Genomic DNA, 18992 nt, shown 5'->3' with positions numbered 1-18992 from the left:
AGTGATAATTGGGATAGTTTAATAAAAAGCTCCCGTTTATCGAAAATACGGGTTTTATTGATTTACCTAAACGAATATTGTATCGAAAATGTTGCGCCGGGATCCGCGCAGGATAAACTGTACACCGGATCGAAAAAGTCGAAACATGGAATATGCTCGGAATATTACAATTAGGTTAGGAAGGAGTTCTCGAAAGAGTTTCGGGTTCCAAAAACGTAACAACGGGTGACGTCGGTTGGTTCCCGTTTTTATAAAATAGATTTTAATTACCCGGAAAAAAAGATTTTATAAATTTCATATGATTCTTATAAATCCATAAATCAACATAAAAATAATTAGGAAGATATGACAATTATTTATATTTTATTTTGGACATATAAAAATTAAAATACTCAATTAATATTATTTTTGAATATCCAAGTACAGATAACACTTAACAATTAATTCACAGAATAGATACTGAACACACATAATAATTATTTAATAGCAAAAATAATTACACAATATATCCCGGATATTACAATACCGATTCAAGTCATATTCTAAAAGATACATTTAATAAGATTCTAAATAAATAATAATGATTAATATGATATATATACTATATACTATACTTACCATGAGTTATAATTTGCATCCCTCTCATTTTTTTATATTATTGTTTTTAAAATACAAATATATTCTCATGTTCAAAATATCGATTCGAATCTCGCACACAGCAAATAATGATATTATTATTTATAATAATACAAATAACGTTAACGGTTTAAATCTCATTAATTATGTATTATTTTATATTATTTGATCTTGATTTAAAATTCTATACATTCAAATAAAAAATATGTAATTATTAATTTTAATAAAACAAATTAATATTTAATTAACTATAATATAAATAAAAACCTATTATTTCAACGTTACATAGATTGAACAGACCTTAGGATTATGTACGAATACCTGAAATAACAAAACGTCCGTGTCTGCCCCAAATTCAACATTCCAAAGCTTCCCTCATTTTTTAATTATCTTTACAAATTTCTAGGGTTTCAATTATCTTCCCCCATTCTTCAATACCCATTAAATCAAACCTCAAGATAGCTCTTTTTTTCTCCACCTTTTTGATCAGCTCTTCTTGTATCTTGTCTTTAATCTTGGCCCTTCTTGTTTAAATTATATATTTTTCTGAATCTGTTGAATTAAGATTATGAAACCCTTGTTTTATCTTGAGATATGAAGCTCTGGGGCTTAAAGATTTGATTTTTACAAGATTTAAGTGGTAAGGTTAGGGTTTTTATATCAATTGTTATAGATACAAATATTGGGTTATGGTTGGTGCTGGGATGAGTAGTGTGTTTAGTGAAGAGATACTTGCAGACAAGCTCTCTAAGCTTAACAGCACTCAGCAGTGTATTGAAAGTATCCTTTTTTTATCTCCGTGTGTGTGTTTTTTTCCGCTATGTTGTATCACTTGAAAGTAATTTGATGTTATCTACTTGTTAGTTTCTTCGTTGTGGTTTCACATTTCTCTTGATGTTGCATTGTTAAGTGTTGATTTCGGTAAATTGATACATGTACTGAAGCTCTAGTCTGCGCTTACTTTCATTTTCTTGTTTTATACGGAGAAATGAATGAATAAATACAAGATGGAACGTTACATGGAGGAATTCGAGTAATTATTTGTGAGTCATGCCACGAAGAGGGAAAGTTTGTGTGTCTACCTTGACAAATATTTAATGTGTATTACAATGGCATTGCCCGTATCTTCTGATATTTAATGTTGAAATTGTGTGTTTACCTTGACATAAATATTAAATTAGAAACGTGTATCACAATGCCATTTCCCTGACCTAATTCGAGTAATTATTTGTGAGTCATGACACGAAGAGGGAAAGTTTGTGTGTCTACCTTGACAAATATTTAATGTGTATTACAATGGCATTGCCCGTATCTTCTGATATTTAATGTTGAAATTGTGTGTTTACCTTGACATAAATATTAAATTAGAAACGTGTATCACAATTCCATTTCCCTGACCTTCTGAAATTTAATGCTTTAACATATATTTTTTTGTCCCAAGTTAGGCTCACCGTGCAACCGGTAAAGAAATACTTGTACGTACGGAGATGTATTGATAATCATTGACAGACTTAAAATTATTAGCTATTAACCGGAGTTCGTATTTTTTTACCGAGTGTGTTTAGAATAGCAGGTGATGTTCCGACAAAAAAAAAAGAATAGCAGGTGATGTTTAAGTTAAGATGATGCTTTAGTAGTTTACCTGTTGTTCGTTTAAGGAAGCTTATAAACTGTATCATGATCAGTATCATCCGCAAGAAACACATTATTTGTCGTAATATTTCTATAGGCAATATAATGAATATTTGGTAAAAAAATTGGGTTGTGGTTCAGATAATGAGTCGTGAGGCTGGACATTGATATTTTTGTTTGCAGAACTAGCATCTCTTATCTCAAAAGGCATTAGGCATGCAGATACTGTGCCATTTACTAGATGTTATATTTCAAAATTTTACATTCTTTCCTGTCATTTTTCGTATCTCAGTTACGAAATATGAATAAATACAAGTTGTGACATCAAAAGTAAATTTATGTGGACCATATTTAATTAAATCCATATAGTACATTGTTCTCTTATTCGAACTCTACGGTTTTCACTTGATATTCCGTAATCTAGAGTAGGGCCCAGTATGCAACCGGAGAATATTTTTGTATATTTCATAAAGTCTATCACGAGATTATTAATTCAACTTGCTATAATTGGTTCTTAAATAAGATTCCATCTTTTACTATCCTAAATTGTAATCTGATTGGAAGGTAACGTTTAGGTTAGGACAACCCTTAGTTTGTTAAGCGAGCTATATTTTTTTGTAAGAAACCTTATTAAACTGGTGACCGGAATAGTAAATACACCTGTAAAAGATAAGTATGTATTTCCATAATTAATTATTTGCCTGGGTGTGGTTATGAATTATTAGTATTTCTATTTTACTGCTATGTTACTGCCGAACTAGTTTTTTTTATGCTTATAAAGGAACTAGATATCCAGATGCTCTGTTACTTAAATGAATTATTTAGGTTTCTGGAATTCTATAAATCTGCAGTTGTGGTTATTAATGAGTGAATTCTTTTTAGGTATACAATATATGTTTTGTGTGTACCTGTATTTAACCTTCCTCCGAAAAATTGTACCAGTGAGCAATATATGCCAATCTTGTTCCCTTAACTCTCTGTTAGCTCTATCCCATTGGTGCATATTTCACCGAAGCAAAGCAGAACTGGTTGTATCAACATGGAGTAAGCAGTTCCACAATTCAGAGATAATTCAGAAAGTTCCGTTGCTGTATCTTGCTAATGATATAATACAGAATAGCAAACGCAAAGGAAATGAATTTGTAACCGAGTTCTGGAAGGTTCTTCCTGCAGCAATTAAGGATCTTACGGAGAAAGGCGATGACTATGGAAAGAATGTCGTCTCCAGATTGGTAGGCCCTGTTCTTCTCCAATCTCCATATTCTTATCTAAACTAATTTAGTTACAGCGATTCTACTTACAGTGCTATAATGCAACCATGTTTTATGGAATGGCAATATGCCATTACATTTTTATGGGATGATTATTAAGGTGACATTAGCTTGTTAATGAATGCATAATAAGTTATGATAATCTGATATATTAATTGCTAGGTTAATATATGGGAAGAGAGGAGAGTTTTTGGCCATGCAAAGAGCATCAAGAGTGTGATGCTTGGAGAAGAATTACCTCAACCATTAGAATTCAGCAAAAAGCGTTCTCGTTCGGTCAGAATTATGAAAAGGGATTCTCGATCTATTAGAACTGTAAGGCTAAATCCATCACGCTTCTTCTATCAATTTTTCCTTTCTATATTCAGTAAATTATATGTAAGTTGCGTGCCTGCTTGGTCTCTTAATTATGCGTTTACCATGTTTCTAACTCTGTATATCATTTTCTTTTTTAAAACTAGAAACTGACAATTGGGAGCACAACAGAGAAGATAGTTTCATCATTTCACTTGGTACTTAATGAAAATACTGCTGAAGATGAAGAAATGAATAAATGCAAGTCAGTTGTCCACCGTGTCAGGAAGATGGAGAAAGATGTTGAAGTCGCTCTAACCCAAGGTAGCATGCGATAATGCAATATTTTAACCTGTTAATGTACTCCCAGTCTAGTTGTATTGGGTCAATTAATATTTACTTACCATGCCACTTAGTCTATATATATATCTTGGCTATGTGATTTAGTCTAATCCCCCTCCCTCAAATATTCCAGCCAAAGATCCTAGGAGGAAGATATTGGCAAAAGATCTGGAGGAGGATGGAAATATGTTAAATCAGTGTATTAATAAGCTTAAAGTTGTTGAAGCAAATAGATTGGCCCTTGTATCACAGTTACGAGATGCACTTAATGAACAGGTGACATTTTGGACTATTTTCGGTGCAGGCAATTCTGATATTTTTTATCTGGAAAGTTTAGAGTTCTAGATTATATTGGCTAAGCTTTTGAATGCTTGTGCTTATTATAACTTTTTCCCTTGTACCAGGAATCCGAACTGGAGAATGTTCGAACACAGATTCAGGTATGTGATTTGATACCTTTAACCTGAAACATTTTCATGCTATTGCAAGTACTTTTGTCTCTTTAGTGGGTAGATGAAGTGATATACGCTATTAGCAGTTTAGTACCTAGACAGGTTTTAGCATCTCATTCAAAGTGCTTTCTTGTTTTATGCCGCGCTCTCTTAGATAGTTGATTCCTGTAAACTTCTGTAGTGTGTTATATTGTTTTCCTGTACTTTTTTCATCATTAGTGTACAGCTCAGTACCCAAGTAGTTGACGCTGGTGCTAAGGTCGGAATTGATATGAACTGGATTTTCAGGTAGCACAAGCGCAGGCAGGGGAAGCTGCGAACATGAGAAAACAGCTCAATGATGAAAACTATGTGGCTGATTCTAAACCATCAACTGTGACACCGCCACTTATAGATGCCAATGCAACAGGGCAACCACCCAAGAAGTCAGCTGCCGCCATTGCAGCAGAGGTTGTAGACAGGCTTGCAGCTTCTAGCTCCTCTCAGTATATCATGAGTTCTGTTCTGTCCACATTCGCGGCTGAGGAAGCTAAAAAGGCTAGGCTCACCAAGCCCTCAACTATTACTGATTCTTTCTCATCCCAATCAAACAATATAGTCAGCACCTCCATCTCGCAACCAGAACAATCCTATCCTGTTTCAGACCCCAATGACTATATGGCAGCACAACCCCTCAGTGTTCAAACAAACACTTCTTATCATTCTGTTATGATGGCTCAACCCACTATGCAGAGTCAGATGCCCAACTCCCAGGCCCAATATATTTCACTTGCCAACCCGCCTTCCCAGCAATACATGCAACCACCAGGTAATATCGTGACATCATACGGATATGGTAATGGCCATCCCATGACACCAGGACCACCGCCTCCTCCTCCAACTTACATGATGAGCCCCATGGTCCCAATGTCCCAGCAGCAACCTCTTACCATGAATCATCACCAATCAGCCCTGAGTCAGCAAAATCAGGTACCAATGCATCAGCAACCTCCTGCTCCTCCCAGTTACCGGCCTCTCCAACCTCCTGGAATGGTGTACTATGCTCTCCCTCATCAGCAGCAGTGACTTCAGCTAAATTATTAAGTTTTCAGGTAGAGGAAAATCCGAAAATTTTGAAACCAACTTTGCACATTGATTTTTTTTTCCTTTTTTGGTTTTTTGAAAGATAGATACAAAGGAATATGACAGTTGTATTTTGTCTGTGGAGATACTACAGACGTGTAGACTAAGAAAGTTAAACAAAGACTCAGGTTAAGACTCAAAATTTTGTTTTTCTGCCCGCCAACAATCCTTGGTTTCTAAATAACCAGGGCCCTGAACCTAAATCTTCCCCATGCACGGATTAACAGTAAACTGCACAGAGAGGGCGAGAGTAAGAGAATGAAATCTGTAATGAGTTTTGTTGGTCGAAAAGAAAGTTTAATATAAGCAAGTACAGAGTGGTCTTGTTAATTGTTTAATTGAGTGACCCTAAATGGTTGCAACTTGCAAGTTAGTCCACGGGCTAAATGGTTGCATTAAATGTTGGTCCACGCCGTAGGAGTAAATGAGCGAGGTTTAAAATGAATCGGTTTTTACATAGAATACTGTCAATGAAACTGAGTGGCACTGGCAACTGACGAGGGACCGTTGCCCAAATAGGTAAAGGCTAGGTAAAGGCTTGAAATAGTAAATTTGCAAAAATTAGTTTTCTAAAGATTGAATGCTGCAATTGAAAAATATTGTACATGCTATCCCAAAGAGGTTCCTAATTTTAATTATGACAGAATGAAAGAATTAGCTCGAGTGTCAAAGGCTTCTCTTGGCGATCCCAGCTCAAAAACAACCACATATTAGGATAACAATTATGTCCATGATTTAACATGTGATCATAACAGGTCCTTTTTTTCATCATCACTGGATATATTGACAACATAGATATCTGTATAAAATACACTTCGACAACCAAACAGAAAATTGAGTTGAGACTGAAAATTATTGCTAAAGTTACAATATAGAATAATTGGTATGTGCCCAAGAATTAACCTTCAGAACCCATATTCAGGCTGAACTTGCACAATCTTACAGGCTTACAGGAGACCTAGTGTTTTCAGCTGTTGAACATGTTCAGGTGGGAGAGGTGGCGGTGACCAATCAGATCCGCTTATCTCACTGTCAACATCTTCAACTACGTATTCCTGAACATGCAAATGGTTAGGAAAACAATCGAGAAAACTATATGATCTACTGGTATTGAAACTACAGATAAAACAGTCAATGTAACAACTGTGGGACAAGGCCTCTGTAGTGGCTTCACTTCAGAAACAAAAACTCCGAGCATTTCTAAATTTTATGTTATGGAGGCAAAATGAAGAAAGAATTCTACATTCCAAATACTTACTGAAAATATGTTGAATTTAGTAACAAAAAAGAAATATGTTAAGCAGCTGAATCCATGTTGGGAATAAAAACCAGAATATTTTGAAAATCCCTTCCACATGAGAGAAAACACATATACTAAAACTAAACTTACGAAACAGGCATCCTAAATCAATTTTTCAGAAGAAAGTCTGCAAGTAATATATCTGTTTCACACTGTCAATTGTAGCAAAGATAGGGCTTCTAAAAAATTTGCTAACGAGCAGCAGGACTAAAACTTTGTTGAGAAAAGGGTACAAACATTTCCGTACTTTACACCACATATAGAACTAATAACATAAAATGCACCACATAAAAGTAATTTACTCACTTTCGTTAGCATCCTTTTTGCCAGTATATGATAGTGGCGCTGCCAGATCCTTTGTCCAACCATTGTAGCCACTAGTACGCTGTAGAAGATACCTATCACTGTAAATAGTCCTAGCACAATCAAAGCCATAACAAATAATAGTGGTAACCCCGCTTCACCAGCACCTCCCAAGCAACCACATTCACCAGTTGCAGTAGCGCAACTCTCAAAGCAAGTAGTACAGTCAGTCCACATACAAAGGGTACCCGGTAAATGGCAGTCCGCACAGATTCTGTCCCGACAATCAATAAAACAACAAAAGCATATCAGATAATAAATAGATTAATTTAATACACATATTCCTGCTACAGTAATTAAGAAGAGCAAAAAATCAAATGATAGGTCACCTTAGCCTTTAGATACTGTTTTCCTTAGAGTGATTTTAAACATTACAAAATTCTAAAAACATATCAAACATGCCCGGGAAATAGGATGACTAAATTTTTATAATCCATTCGAAACACAAATTACAAGAGATATGCAGTTATTGTTATCACGGATCATAAAAATACCCCTCAAGTCGAGACCAATATTTTACAAAAATATTACATACCCAGGCTGGCAGCAACAAAGGCATAATTCTCTACATGGCTGAGCCAGATCATTCCGTACCCTACGGTCATAGCAAGTTATAAAGCATCCGGACAGTCCCAGCAGCGCAAAAAACAGTAGTGCTCCTGCACATTCCAACAATAACTATATCCAGTTCAAGCACCAACAAAGATAAAATTCAAACAAGTGATGCTTCAACTGTCAATAAAGAAATAACATCTACATATAAGCAATAAATACTATTTTCCTGAAGATGTGTGTGTAGGGGTGGGGTGGGGTGGGGTGGGGTGGGGGGGGGCAATATTTACAATCACTATTAAAAAAGGAAGATATCATTGGTCTAAATAAGAAAATCCCAACAAACAATAATAATAAAAGATTCATCCAAGAAGTCCTATAAAAAAGAATGCATTCAGGGTAACTATTTCGAGTCTGAAACAAGGGAATCAAAACAATACATACAAAAAGACCTTTTAAGAGTGACATACGAGAACACTACTAAGAATTAAAAAACATCAAGTTTAAGAGGCTTAACCACATATATAGTAAAAACTTAATGCACTATCAAATCCCCATGCAAGACGAAGCCAGGACTTCTGGTAATTATCAATTATATACATCAAATAAGCCAACGAAGAAATCACCTGTACAAAGAAAAAAAAGGAGATATAATAACTAAATTGTCACAAAAGCGACACATAAATCTAAAAGAAAAACCCATCAAATACAGAAAAATTGACCTACCATTTGAACAGAGAGAAAGATAAACAAAATATCTCTAGTAACAAAGAATCGGAATTTTAGGGTTCGCCATTTTCTGTCAGCAAGAACGTGAACTCTCAAATGATAAGGACTCTTGCATGTTGTGCAATGAGCAAATGCGAATCCTTCCTGAAGAAACATTATAGCGTAAGTAAACAAACGAAACGTGATAGTTATCAAACTCAACATCCAAGTTTGTTCTATGAGAGTGATCGAGCATGTGAAATTTTAACCAAGTCATTCTCAATGATGACAACTGTTTTAATTCAACTAGCAAATTTAAGACGAAGATATAAGCAAACCAAGTAACCAACACTTTACTATCTTCTCTTGTTACCTGTTACCATGTAAAAACATCATTATGAAGCAACAAACTGAGAATCATTCAGTTGCATCCTTAAATTAGCACCAAGAGACATCTTTACTTATCATTTTTCTCCAACCAAAAACATGGGAATTGCTTACTTAAAGCAGGAGAGTATATAGATCAACTAAAGAGAAAACATTAGCCCATATATATTAGTGGTAAACCTGTATAGATTAGAGGTATTCAATTATTGGACAAGTAATGTTTTCTAGAAGGAATAAGAAAGGCAAGATTCTTGTCAAACCTCTAACAATGAGGTTGTCTGGATGACAATTTGGACAAGTAATGTTTTCTAGAAAAAGAAAAAAAGGCAGGATTCCTGTCAAACCTCTACAATGAAGTCGTCTGGATGACGATTTACAGTAAGCAGAAAATGACTCCAATTAGAAAAAGACCTTAATTATACGGAATTTATTCGGGCACCATTTGCTTTGAATCCATTGTTGGAAAATTTGTTGGATAAATTTCGAGCAATGAACAACAAATATTTCCACATTGAATGAAACTTCAGTTCAGGTGACCATCATTTAAGTTGAATTCCTAATAACCATACATACAATTACTCGATTTAAATTTATATCGGATAGATTACTATTAGCCTATTATATTGTAAAATTTACTTCCATAATATATTATTTACTTATAACTCAATGTATTTTTCAATTTTAATATATCAATTAATTTATAACTTATATATATTTAGTCAAAATATTGACATAGAATGTAGAATTTGAAATAAATCATACTTTCTAATATAAAACTTGCACCGATTATTTGAATTGAAAGTATTGAATCCATAAAGAACCTTGTATTAACTAATCAGTCAAATCGGAAAAAAATTAGTACAGGTAATAAAAAGTACTTTTGAGGCCAACTAAGTTTTGTTAAGATAAGCCAAATAGGCACCAAGATTATAGATATTTGGAAAAGAACTAAGATGTAATTCGTGCAGAAAATCGTTTTAGACAGAATGCTGCTCAAATAAAATTACCGAAGCACACCCCTTAATGCAAAGGAGCATCAAATTTCAAGCCGCCATAAATACTTACTGTAATTTATAGCAAAATGTAGTAGAAAAAAACATGTACCTTCACAGCACGCCAGTGATCTAGACAATCTCGGTGAACAAACTTTGATGTTCCTTTGCATTTGCAAGGAGCAATAAAATCCCTGCCTGATAATGATGGGATAAACAGTGGGAGTCAATCAACCAGGGGGAATCAGTAGAGAGTGAATAATGAGTAACAATATTCAGGGATGGAGCAAAGAATTAAGTATTCCAGTGGAAATGTTTTTAATTTAACAAAGTATAAATTTGAACTATACAAGTTTTGAATAAATTCAAAAGATATTTAAAAATTTGTCACTTCCGCAAAATCGTAATTTTTTAAATTCTTAAGTTTACATCATTATCATTTCTGTTAAAACATGCATAATTATTTTAGAAATGTTTTTGTGACTATTCCAGACTTTGGGGTGGTGACTGCCCGCTATTCCTTAGATCCTTCCCAGATAACATTAAGACAAGACATAGATATGCCCTTGTAAGCTCATGCGAGACACGAAATTGTATGTTAAAATGATATGAAACAGTTCAATATCATTATTTAAATAGCTTTTGTTTGTGTGTATATATAATATTCACAACCCCTTTTTTAATATGATAGTTTTTTGTAAAAAAAATTACCATCTAGACTTATTTTTAAAAACTCATATATTTTAATCCCAATATATAAATCCTGTTCTCGTTTCATATTAAAGTACTTGTAAAATTTTGCACTAGAGAATTCTTGACACAGAGCTTGAAGTTAAAATACTAATTTGTCTTTCTTTCTGTTTGTATTTAGGATTAGTGTTGATAGATATTTATAAATTATTATAATGGATATGTAGTTTAGCAGGAATGTTATAGATTTTAGTACTTGAAAAATAAATTCTAGATTCCTTATCAGGGTTTTAACTGGTGATTAAGCTTTAGGTTTTACTCATATATAACAAGTTTTAATCCATATTTATAGAAAGACTTTAATAAATGATTGAATTAAGTCGATCTCTCTTAGGGATTTTGATCCATGCAAATTTGTTAATTCTATTGTTTAAAATTGTAACAGTAGTGGTTCTTCTGCGATTGGATCATTAATAGGGGCTTAAGCCACCGGATTCTTTTTTTTTGTTTCCCTTTCTACTGCATCAATTGCATCAATTCTATTTTTAGCGGCCATTTTCTAAATCCAACTATATTTTCCGATAGGTTTTAAGATAGATACATTATATAATCAAGATTCAAGGAATAAAGCTAATTAACCTAATAACTTGCGCAATGCTCATTGGCAGCCAAAATTAGTTGTAAACAATCAAGATTCACAAAGATTCAACTGTTTGCACAAACTAAAGTTGCTGTTAGCAACACCCTATCTACACAAACCCAAAAGCAACAAACAATTCATCAAGTTCGAGGCCACAAAGACGCACAGCAATTTCAAATAAAGTTAAACAATAAATGTAGCGAAATGAGAGCAGTGTACATGTAATTCACAACAAAAGTGAAATATTCAGAAAGAAAAGGAGAGAGTGAGTTACCATCCGTTTCGAGACAAATTCGACACTGAATTTGTTCGCCGGGACCGGCTTCAAGATCAATAGCATGAATATCAGTGATCGGGGGTGGAGTAACAAGAGGAGAAGACTCAGCTGGATCACTCATTGACTATTTACTCAAACATATACACACAAAGTAATTGAATTGATTTAGTAAAGTAGACTCATATTACAAAACCCTAATTCCTCTTTGTTTTTATAGGGCATCGATGTATGTATGTATGTATGTGTTTTCCGTTTGTAAAATACAGCCAAGAAATGATGCACACAACCCAAAACCCAAAAAGTTTTCCGCTGCATACCCCCACAGGTATTTTCTATAAAGTTTGGGTCTTGAATATGACTACGGGATTTTTTATAAATACCCAATTTCTAAAAAATATTTGTAAAAATACGGTGAACATCGTATGTAATTGTTGCAATCTCATATGCAGCTCGTATCCGTATTTTTGCAAATATTTTGCTAAAAAGTGATATTTTTTGTAAATTTCCTTTTACACTATAGCTTCTTTTTTTCAAAAAAAAAACACGAAATGGCCCTGATGTGTAAAATAACTGCAAGTGCACAAAGTAAATACAGGTCGATCCACAGAGACTATGAATTTTTAAAACCCTAACAATTTAAATCAGGCGAACTAGACAATAAGATTTGAGTGGAGTTTGAATTAACCTAATTAGCAAATATATCAAATAATATGGAAAACCTAGGAATCCGAATCCGTTAATTAATCACAATTAAAATCAACTCACCCTAAAATCAATTCTCTTTTCTTCACAAATAAATTTTAATTAACGAGACAAGAATATACTATAAAACTTGTTATCTAACAATAACCCATCAAAACTTTAGGGAACAAGCATAGACTATGAAAAATAAATTCAATAATAATAATATATCAAAATCACTTTGTCAATTAAACAATTAAGCACCAAGAAAAATTATGGGAATCAAATAATAAGAACGAGAAGATATCAAAGCAATTAAATTAACTTCATCTTCATCCTAGAGAACAAAGTTAGCTACACATGATAAAAAGATGAACAAAACAAATAACTACTACCTCCGTCCTATAGGGTTATATACATTCACTATTTGCACGTATTTCGAGACTTCTATAAAATATAGTTTTATAATGTTTTTTTAAAAAAAAAAATTTTGAATAAAAGATTAAACATAAAACTTTATTTTAGAAAAAAAAATTAAAAAATATTTTGGAACTATGTTTTAAATGAACATTGAAAAGCGTGCAAAAAAGTAATGTATAGAATTCAATGGGACAAAGGGAGTAATTGGGTGTCTTGGGTGTGTTGGGTTGTGTAAAATACAAGAGGGGAGACCCATTTTTTAAGGGAAAATATGAGGGTTTGGGTCTTGCAATACAAGTAGGATTCTTAAATTATTTCCTTCTTCTTCTCCGATAAGTATTCTATTTATCTTCCAATTCCTTTGCCTTCAAGAATACTCCACTTCCTGCCTTATTTGCACTTTTTCCAACTCAAATTCCGATTTTATTTATTTTCCTACAAAACAAAGTAAAATAATTTATTTATTAATAAAATTACGAAAACAGACATAAAATAGGTATTAATAATATGCAATAATATGGACCTATCAAATGCCCTCATACCTATCTTTTGCTCGTCCTCGAGAAAAATCAAAAAGAAAAATGCTAACTAAGAAAAGTCCTATGCTCCTTTTCGTAGACGTGGCAGGAAATTTTAGGTTTACCAACCCGTTAAACTCATAGACGATCTCTACAAGAAGAGTGTTGTCTCCTAAGGGTTTACACAAGATATGCCCATAAAATATGCGAAATACTTTAGTAAGTGTCCAAACTCTATCAACAATAAAATTCATCGGTGTCAACACAAGAATTTTTAGGAAAATACATGCCTTTAAGACTCTTCTAATTATAGCCCAAATGTAGGTATCAACAATCCACTATATCGATTCTGAACGTTTACAAAAAATTCCAAGGCGTGTCGTGAAAATAGGTCTATGAAGAATCAATTGAGTAAGTAAATTTCCTCTTTTTCAACCAATATTGAACGGACCCAATCTCTATCAAAACAAGTATCTAGCTAAAATTTATAATTTTTTTATTTTTTTTTCTAATTGACTGTGCAATGTCCGTTTTCTTAGGCTTTCTATGTTACCCATGTAGCGAGCTTTGGGCCAATGACTCCCAAACCAGATGGTCTTAGGGCACTAGGTTTTGAAATACCCCTACGGACTTAATTACTCGAATAACAAAGGCCACAAAACAAGACTAGTCAATTATACTACTTGTGTCCATCATCTCAATTTTTTTTATTTGTGAGGAATACTGGGTATTGAAGTAGTTTATTCAAGCATCTTTTTTTCTTTTCTTTTATTTATTTATTTTTTTCGTAAAAAATTGATTCGACATTGTTTCAACATGTGGGATCTGTCTCATATATCGAAAACTTTCCTAAACAATCTTTCCTACAAAGACCTTGTGCAAATGTGTCGTATTGGACTCTTAAGCAAAAATTCGTTCAACACAAGTTTCATGAAGACAACCTTACTCAACTACGTTCAAATCATCTCAAGGCATTATATATATAAGTTTTGAAAAAACCAACTAGTATTAAAGTACAAGAGTGGACTGGACAACCTTGCCTAAAATATCTCTGATTTTTTTTGGATTTTTTTCATTTTTTAAATAAATATATATATATATATATATATATATATATATATATATATATATATAAGTACTACTAAACCCCTCCCCCATACCTAAATCATGCATTCTCCTCAATGAATGCAAATGAGAGAAAAATGATAAAGTAAAAGGACAAGAATACCTGATAAGGGCATGACAGAGGAACACAATTACCTATAACACACACATACAGACTCACACACACATAGTTACTCCCCATACCTACACTTTATTATGGGAGACACACACAAAAAATATTTGTTAACCAATACCAGAGTGTGGGAAAACTACCTTCGTAACACAATCAACACACATGTGAAACTCACTTATAAGAACAACATTATCCACTAGAGAGATTAGATCATGCATCAAAATAAAACTCATAGCACTAACATCATTCATGGACCAATTAGGTGCTTCTTTTTGTTGTTTAAGCAGATTAATGACTTGAAATTCTTGGTTATGAACTTTGCTACTAGATATAAGAATATCATGAGTTTCATTATCAACTACCAAAGATTGATTAAGAGTGAAAAATGATAGAATAGGATCAAGTATGGGTGGCTCACCAACAGAAGTCTTAACAATGGTCTTAGGATCAAAACAATTATCCTCAAGTTGGGTTTCATGATTAGAACAAATGGCATTCAATTCCTCTAACATCTCATCACAAGTGAAATTCTTATACAACTCATGCAATTCTCTATTGCTCTCATACTCACACGAAACATCTTCCTTAATAAGAGACTCAATTTCAATATCCTCAAGATTCGACCACGAAACAACCTCATCTATCAAGTTAACTTCTACAGGTTGTTTAAAAAGCTAATTAGACTGATTTCATAAATTAAAGATATTAAGATCAATCAACATGTTTCCAAATGTGAGTTTCATCGAACCATTTCTACAGTTAATCAAAGCATTAGAAGTGGCAATAAAAGGCCTTTCTATAATGATATGGATTTGATTTTTGAGATTTTTGAATGGCTCAGTTTCTAGAACAACGAAATCAACGGGGAAGATAAAATCACCAATCTTAATTAACACATCTTCAACAATACCCTTAGGAATTTTAACAGAACGGTCAGCTAATTGAAGGGTGACACTAGTCTTTTTAAGTTCACCTAAACCCAAAGCTTGATAGAAAGATAATGGAGGAAGATTCACACTAGCTCCTAAATCGAGTAAAGCTTTATCAATGAAGGTATTACCTATGATGCAAGAGATGGTAGGACAACCAGGATCCTTATACTTCACAGGGATTTGATTTGACAATATAGAACTAACATGAAAGGTTAGGACAACTTTCTTAGGAACATAAGTGGTTCTTTTATGAGTACACAAATCTTTTAGACACTTAGCATAAGTGGGAACCTGTTGAATTGCATCTAAAAAAGGAATGTTAACCTTGACTTGCTTAAAGACTTCCAAATTCTTATCTAACTGAGCAGATTCTTTGTTTGACATAAGTCTTTAAGGAAATAAAGCTTTTAGCTTAAAGACTTTTTCACTATACGCATCAGAGTGGGGTTTTGAAGGTGGTTCTTTGGATGGTGATGACTCATTAGATTCAAAAATTTCAGGATTTGAAGATTGTGGAAGACTAGGATTCAAGAGTAGAAAATTTGGTTCAGATGTTAGCTTATCTTCCTGATGAGTATTAACACCAGCATAATTGTTGAATTGATTACCAAACCTTAGAGAGATGACAGAGTTCACATTTTCATGAGACTTTTGGTTTTGATGAAATTTAGGATTAACCTCGGGTTGACTAGGGAAACAATTTTTCTCTCTCTCACTGATTGTGTTTTCCAATTGACTAACTTGGACCTCTAGCTTAGTTATGGCTTGTGTATTTGAATTTAGCAACTGCCTATCTTGGGTCATAGCTTGCATGAAAGATTGTTGAGATTTAAGTAAAGCCTTCATACTTTTTTCAATGGAGTTCAATTTCTTATCAGATTCACTAAAAACAGGAGGATTTAAGGGGACTGAGTTAGGATAATTAACGAAGGTTTGAGGAGGATATGAATTGGGATTTTGAGCTGGGTATGGACCAGGATTGGGCTTTTGAAAAGTAGGTTGAGAATTTTGATTAAACTGATTATATTGACCTTGGTTCCATGAGAAATTTGGGTGATTCTTCCAACCAGGATTGTATGTGGGTGCATATGGATCATTCCTAACTCTAGGCTGAAATACGACATTGACTTGGTCAATTTCAGGGCAATTATCTATCACATGATTAGGAGAACTACAGTTTGCACAGATAGAAAATCGAGAAGACATATTGTTGGTTTCTAAGGCTTCTAGACGTTTAGTGAGTGTAGCTAACTTAGCTTCGATTGCAATAGAATTACCAACTACGTGTAAGCCCTTAGATCTTTCAGGTTCCGGATTAGGTTCCCTAGTTGACTCCCACAACATTGTTTTTTCAGCTAACTCCTCAAAATATTACCAAGCTTCTTCCTCATTTTTATCCATAAATTTACCTTGGCACATAGACTCTAACAAAGAAGTTGTTTGACTGTCTAAGGCTTTATAAAGAATTTTACAAAGTCTCCATTTTTATATACCATGTTGAGGACACTTAGATAAAATCTTTTTAAATCTATCAAAATACTTCTAAAAAGACTCATTTCGATTTTGTTGAAATTGGTTGATTTCATTCCTAAGTCTGTTTGCCTTAAGGTTTGGAAAATATTTTTTAAGAAAGATAGACATAAATCCATCCCACATGGAAATAGAATTAACGGGTAGACTATACAATCATTGTTTAGCCTCTTCTTTTAAAGCAAAGTTAATAAGTCTGAGCCTAATGGAGCCTGAGCTAAGTTGTTGGAGTTTTTGTAAAGCACATATTTCCTCAAATTCTCGAAAATGAAAAGATATGGATCCTCTCCCTCTACCCCAGAAAACCTAGGTAACATGCTAATGTGGTGATGTTTAATTTTAAAATTATTCGCGGTTACTTCAGGTAGGACTACGCATGAGGGTTCAGCGGAACAAGCGGGATAACAACGATCTTTGAGTGAGACAACCATAACTACAAGTAGGATTTCTACTTCTTCTTTTGACTCAATTTTTGTGGGTGAAGAGAAGTCGAGTTTCCATACTACTTTAGGAGATGAGAGGTTAGAGTGTCTTGTTAATCTAGATGAATGGTCTCGAACCTAATTACTTTGCATATAAGATAAATAATCACGTAGTAGACAAAAGCTATAAGTAAACACCCAAAAAAAATTGGAAAATCAAAAAAAAAATCTTAGATCTATGAGTAATCCTAAAAAAAATCTAGACAGCTCGTAACTTTTGGACCACCAAAAAGTCTATAAATCTAGATTTATTCAAACTGATTGGCCAGGTAAGCGGGGGCACTTCTTTGTAAACAAGGCGCTGAATTAGAGAACCGATTGCCTAGTCACCAATCCAAATTGGTTAGGTAAGTGATACACTTGCCTTGTCACCAAGAGTTTAAATAATTCCAAATTTATTTCCTCTTTTAGGTACCTTCCTAATTGAGCTCGAAATTCTAGGGGCTGATGTCTACTTAATTTTATTATGGTAGGTGAATGCAAGATGAATGAATTAGTGATTTGTGGGCCAAGGAAAGGGTGATGAAATCCCTCACCTTATATTGTAATGAGGTGACACCCTTAAGATTGATTAGATGATGCAGGACACAAAGAACGAGATAATAAACACTTATGGATGCACTACACTACGTGTATTATTCTTAATTGTATGTACCTCTTTCCTCCAGCAATCACCACAGTTGTATAAGATGGAAAGCAATAAATACAAAAAAAAATCTAGATGATGTGATCCTATGTGAAAATATGAATGATGCAACAAATTAGTTTTAACAAATAACTAACTAATGTTTTTGGATTTTTCAAATATTTTTTTTTGGTTTTTTTAATAATAAAAGTGAGAAAGAAAAAAAAATAGAGAGGTGATACGGAATACCGAAAAGCGCTTTCAAAAATTCCAAAAGAGACGGTGATGTTTTTTAGCGATCTTCTTGTCCAAGCTTTCCTCTGCTTCACGATTCCCTAAAAAAATAAAGAGAAAAACAAAAAAAACTAGTCCGAAGAATTAAAAATCAAGGAGTGAAAATTAACAATAGTCCCCGGCAGCGGCGCCAAAAACTTGATGTGTAAAATAACTGCAAGTGCACAGCGGTTAATTGTAGCAAATACAGGTCGATCCACAGAGACTATGAATTTTCAAAACCCTAACAATTTAAATTAGGTGAACTAGATAATAAGATTTGAGAGGAGTTTGAATTAACCTAATTAGTAAATAGATCAAATAATATGGAAAACCTAGGAATCCGAATCCGTTAATCAATCACAATTAAAATCAACTCGCCCTAAAATCAATTCTCTTTTCTTCACAAATAAATTTTAATTAACGAGACAAGAATATACTATGAAACTTTTTATCTAATAATAACCCATCAAAACTTCAGGGAGTAAGCATAGGCTATGAAAAATAAATTTGGTAACAATAATATATCAAAATCACGTTGTCAATTAAACAATTAAGCACCAAGAAAAATCATGAGAATCAAATAATAGGAACGAGAATATATCAAAGCAATTAAATTAACTTCATCTTCATCCT

At 33.5% G+C, this 18992-nt stretch overlaps 3 protein-coding genes across 3 annotated transcripts; 1 reads left to right on the top strand and 2 right to left on the bottom strand.

The window, feature by feature from the left end:
- The first annotated feature begins 946 nt into the window (after nucleotides 1–946).
- Nucleotides 947–6055, top strand: LOC141712788 (uncharacterized). Its single transcript, XM_074515859.1, has 7 exons — nucleotides 947–1416; nucleotides 3253–3500; nucleotides 3702–3854; nucleotides 4001–4157; nucleotides 4309–4451; nucleotides 4580–4615; nucleotides 4916–6055. The coding sequence occupies exons 1-7, from the start codon at nucleotides 1326–1328 to the stop codon at nucleotides 5690–5692; spliced, it is 1605 nt and encodes a 534-aa protein (XP_074371960.1). The 5' UTR covers nucleotides 947–1325; the 3' UTR covers nucleotides 5693–6055.
- A 348-nt stretch (nucleotides 6056–6403) lies between these two features.
- On the bottom strand, nucleotides 6404–11987 carry LOC141712787 (uncharacterized). Its single transcript, XM_074515857.1, has 7 exons — nucleotides 11656–11987; nucleotides 10164–10249; nucleotides 8691–8837; nucleotides 8482–8590; nucleotides 7948–8071; nucleotides 7356–7626; nucleotides 6404–6804 (listed from the first exon to the last, which is right to left on the bottom strand). The coding sequence occupies exons 1-7, from the start codon at nucleotides 11777–11779 to the stop codon at nucleotides 6697–6699; spliced, it is 969 nt and encodes a 322-aa protein (XP_074371958.1). The 5' UTR covers nucleotides 11780–11987; the 3' UTR covers nucleotides 6404–6696.
- Nucleotides 11988–14624: 2637 nt separating this feature from the next.
- LOC141714603 (uncharacterized) lies at nucleotides 14625–15830 on the bottom strand. The gene is made up of 2 exons (XM_074518114.1): nucleotides 15263–15830; nucleotides 14625–15169 (listed from the first exon to the last, which is right to left on the bottom strand). Exons 1-2 carry the CDS (start codon nucleotides 15828–15830, stop codon nucleotides 14625–14627), a joined length of 1113 nt encoding a protein of 370 aa, XP_074374215.1.
- Between the last annotated feature and the right edge of the window lie 3162 nt (nucleotides 15831–18992).

This window comes from Apium graveolens, chromosome 3 (genome assembly GCF_009905375.1).
Source record: "Apium graveolens cultivar Ventura chromosome 3, ASM990537v1, whole genome shotgun sequence".
Lineage (NCBI taxonomy): Eukaryota > Viridiplantae > Streptophyta > Magnoliopsida > Apiales > Apiaceae > Apium > Apium graveolens.
The sequence above is the reverse complement of the archived record's forward strand: the minus strand, read 5'-3'. Positions and strand labels throughout refer to the sequence as shown.

Bases quoted from the DNA above. Each gene is read 5' to 3' on its own strand.
- LOC141712788 (XM_074515859.1), top strand. From the start codon at position 1,326: ATGGTTGGTGCTGGGATGAGTAGTGTGTTTAGTGAAGAGATACTTGCA. The intron at 4,452-4,579 runs GTGACATTTTGG...CCCTTGTACCAG, and splicing joins GAGATGCACTTAATGAACAG to GAATCCGAACTGGAGAATGT. The intron at 4,616-4,915 runs GTATGTGATTTG...CTGGATTTTCAG, and splicing joins ATGTTCGAACACAGATTCAG to GTAGCACAAGCGCAGGCAGG.
- LOC141712787 (XM_074515857.1), bottom strand. From the start codon at position 11,779: ATGAGTGATCCAGCTGAGTCTTCTCCTCTTGTTACTCCACCCCCGATC. The intron at 8,838-10,163 runs GTACATGTTTTT...ATGTTTCTTCAG, and splicing joins ATCACTGGCGTGCTGTGAAG to GAAGGATTCGCATTTGCTCA. The intron at 8,072-8,481 runs GTTAAGCCTCTT...TGGAATGTGCAG, and splicing joins AAGTTTTTACTATATATGTG to GAGCACTACTGTTTTTTGCG.
- LOC141714603 (XM_074518114.1), bottom strand. From the start codon at position 15,830: ATGTCAAACAAAGAATCTGCTCAGTTAGATAAGAATTTGGAAGTCTTT. The intron at 15,170-15,262 runs GTTCGATGAAAC...AACAACCTGTAG, and splicing joins TTTGATTAACTGTAGAAATG to AAGTTAACTTGATAGATGAG.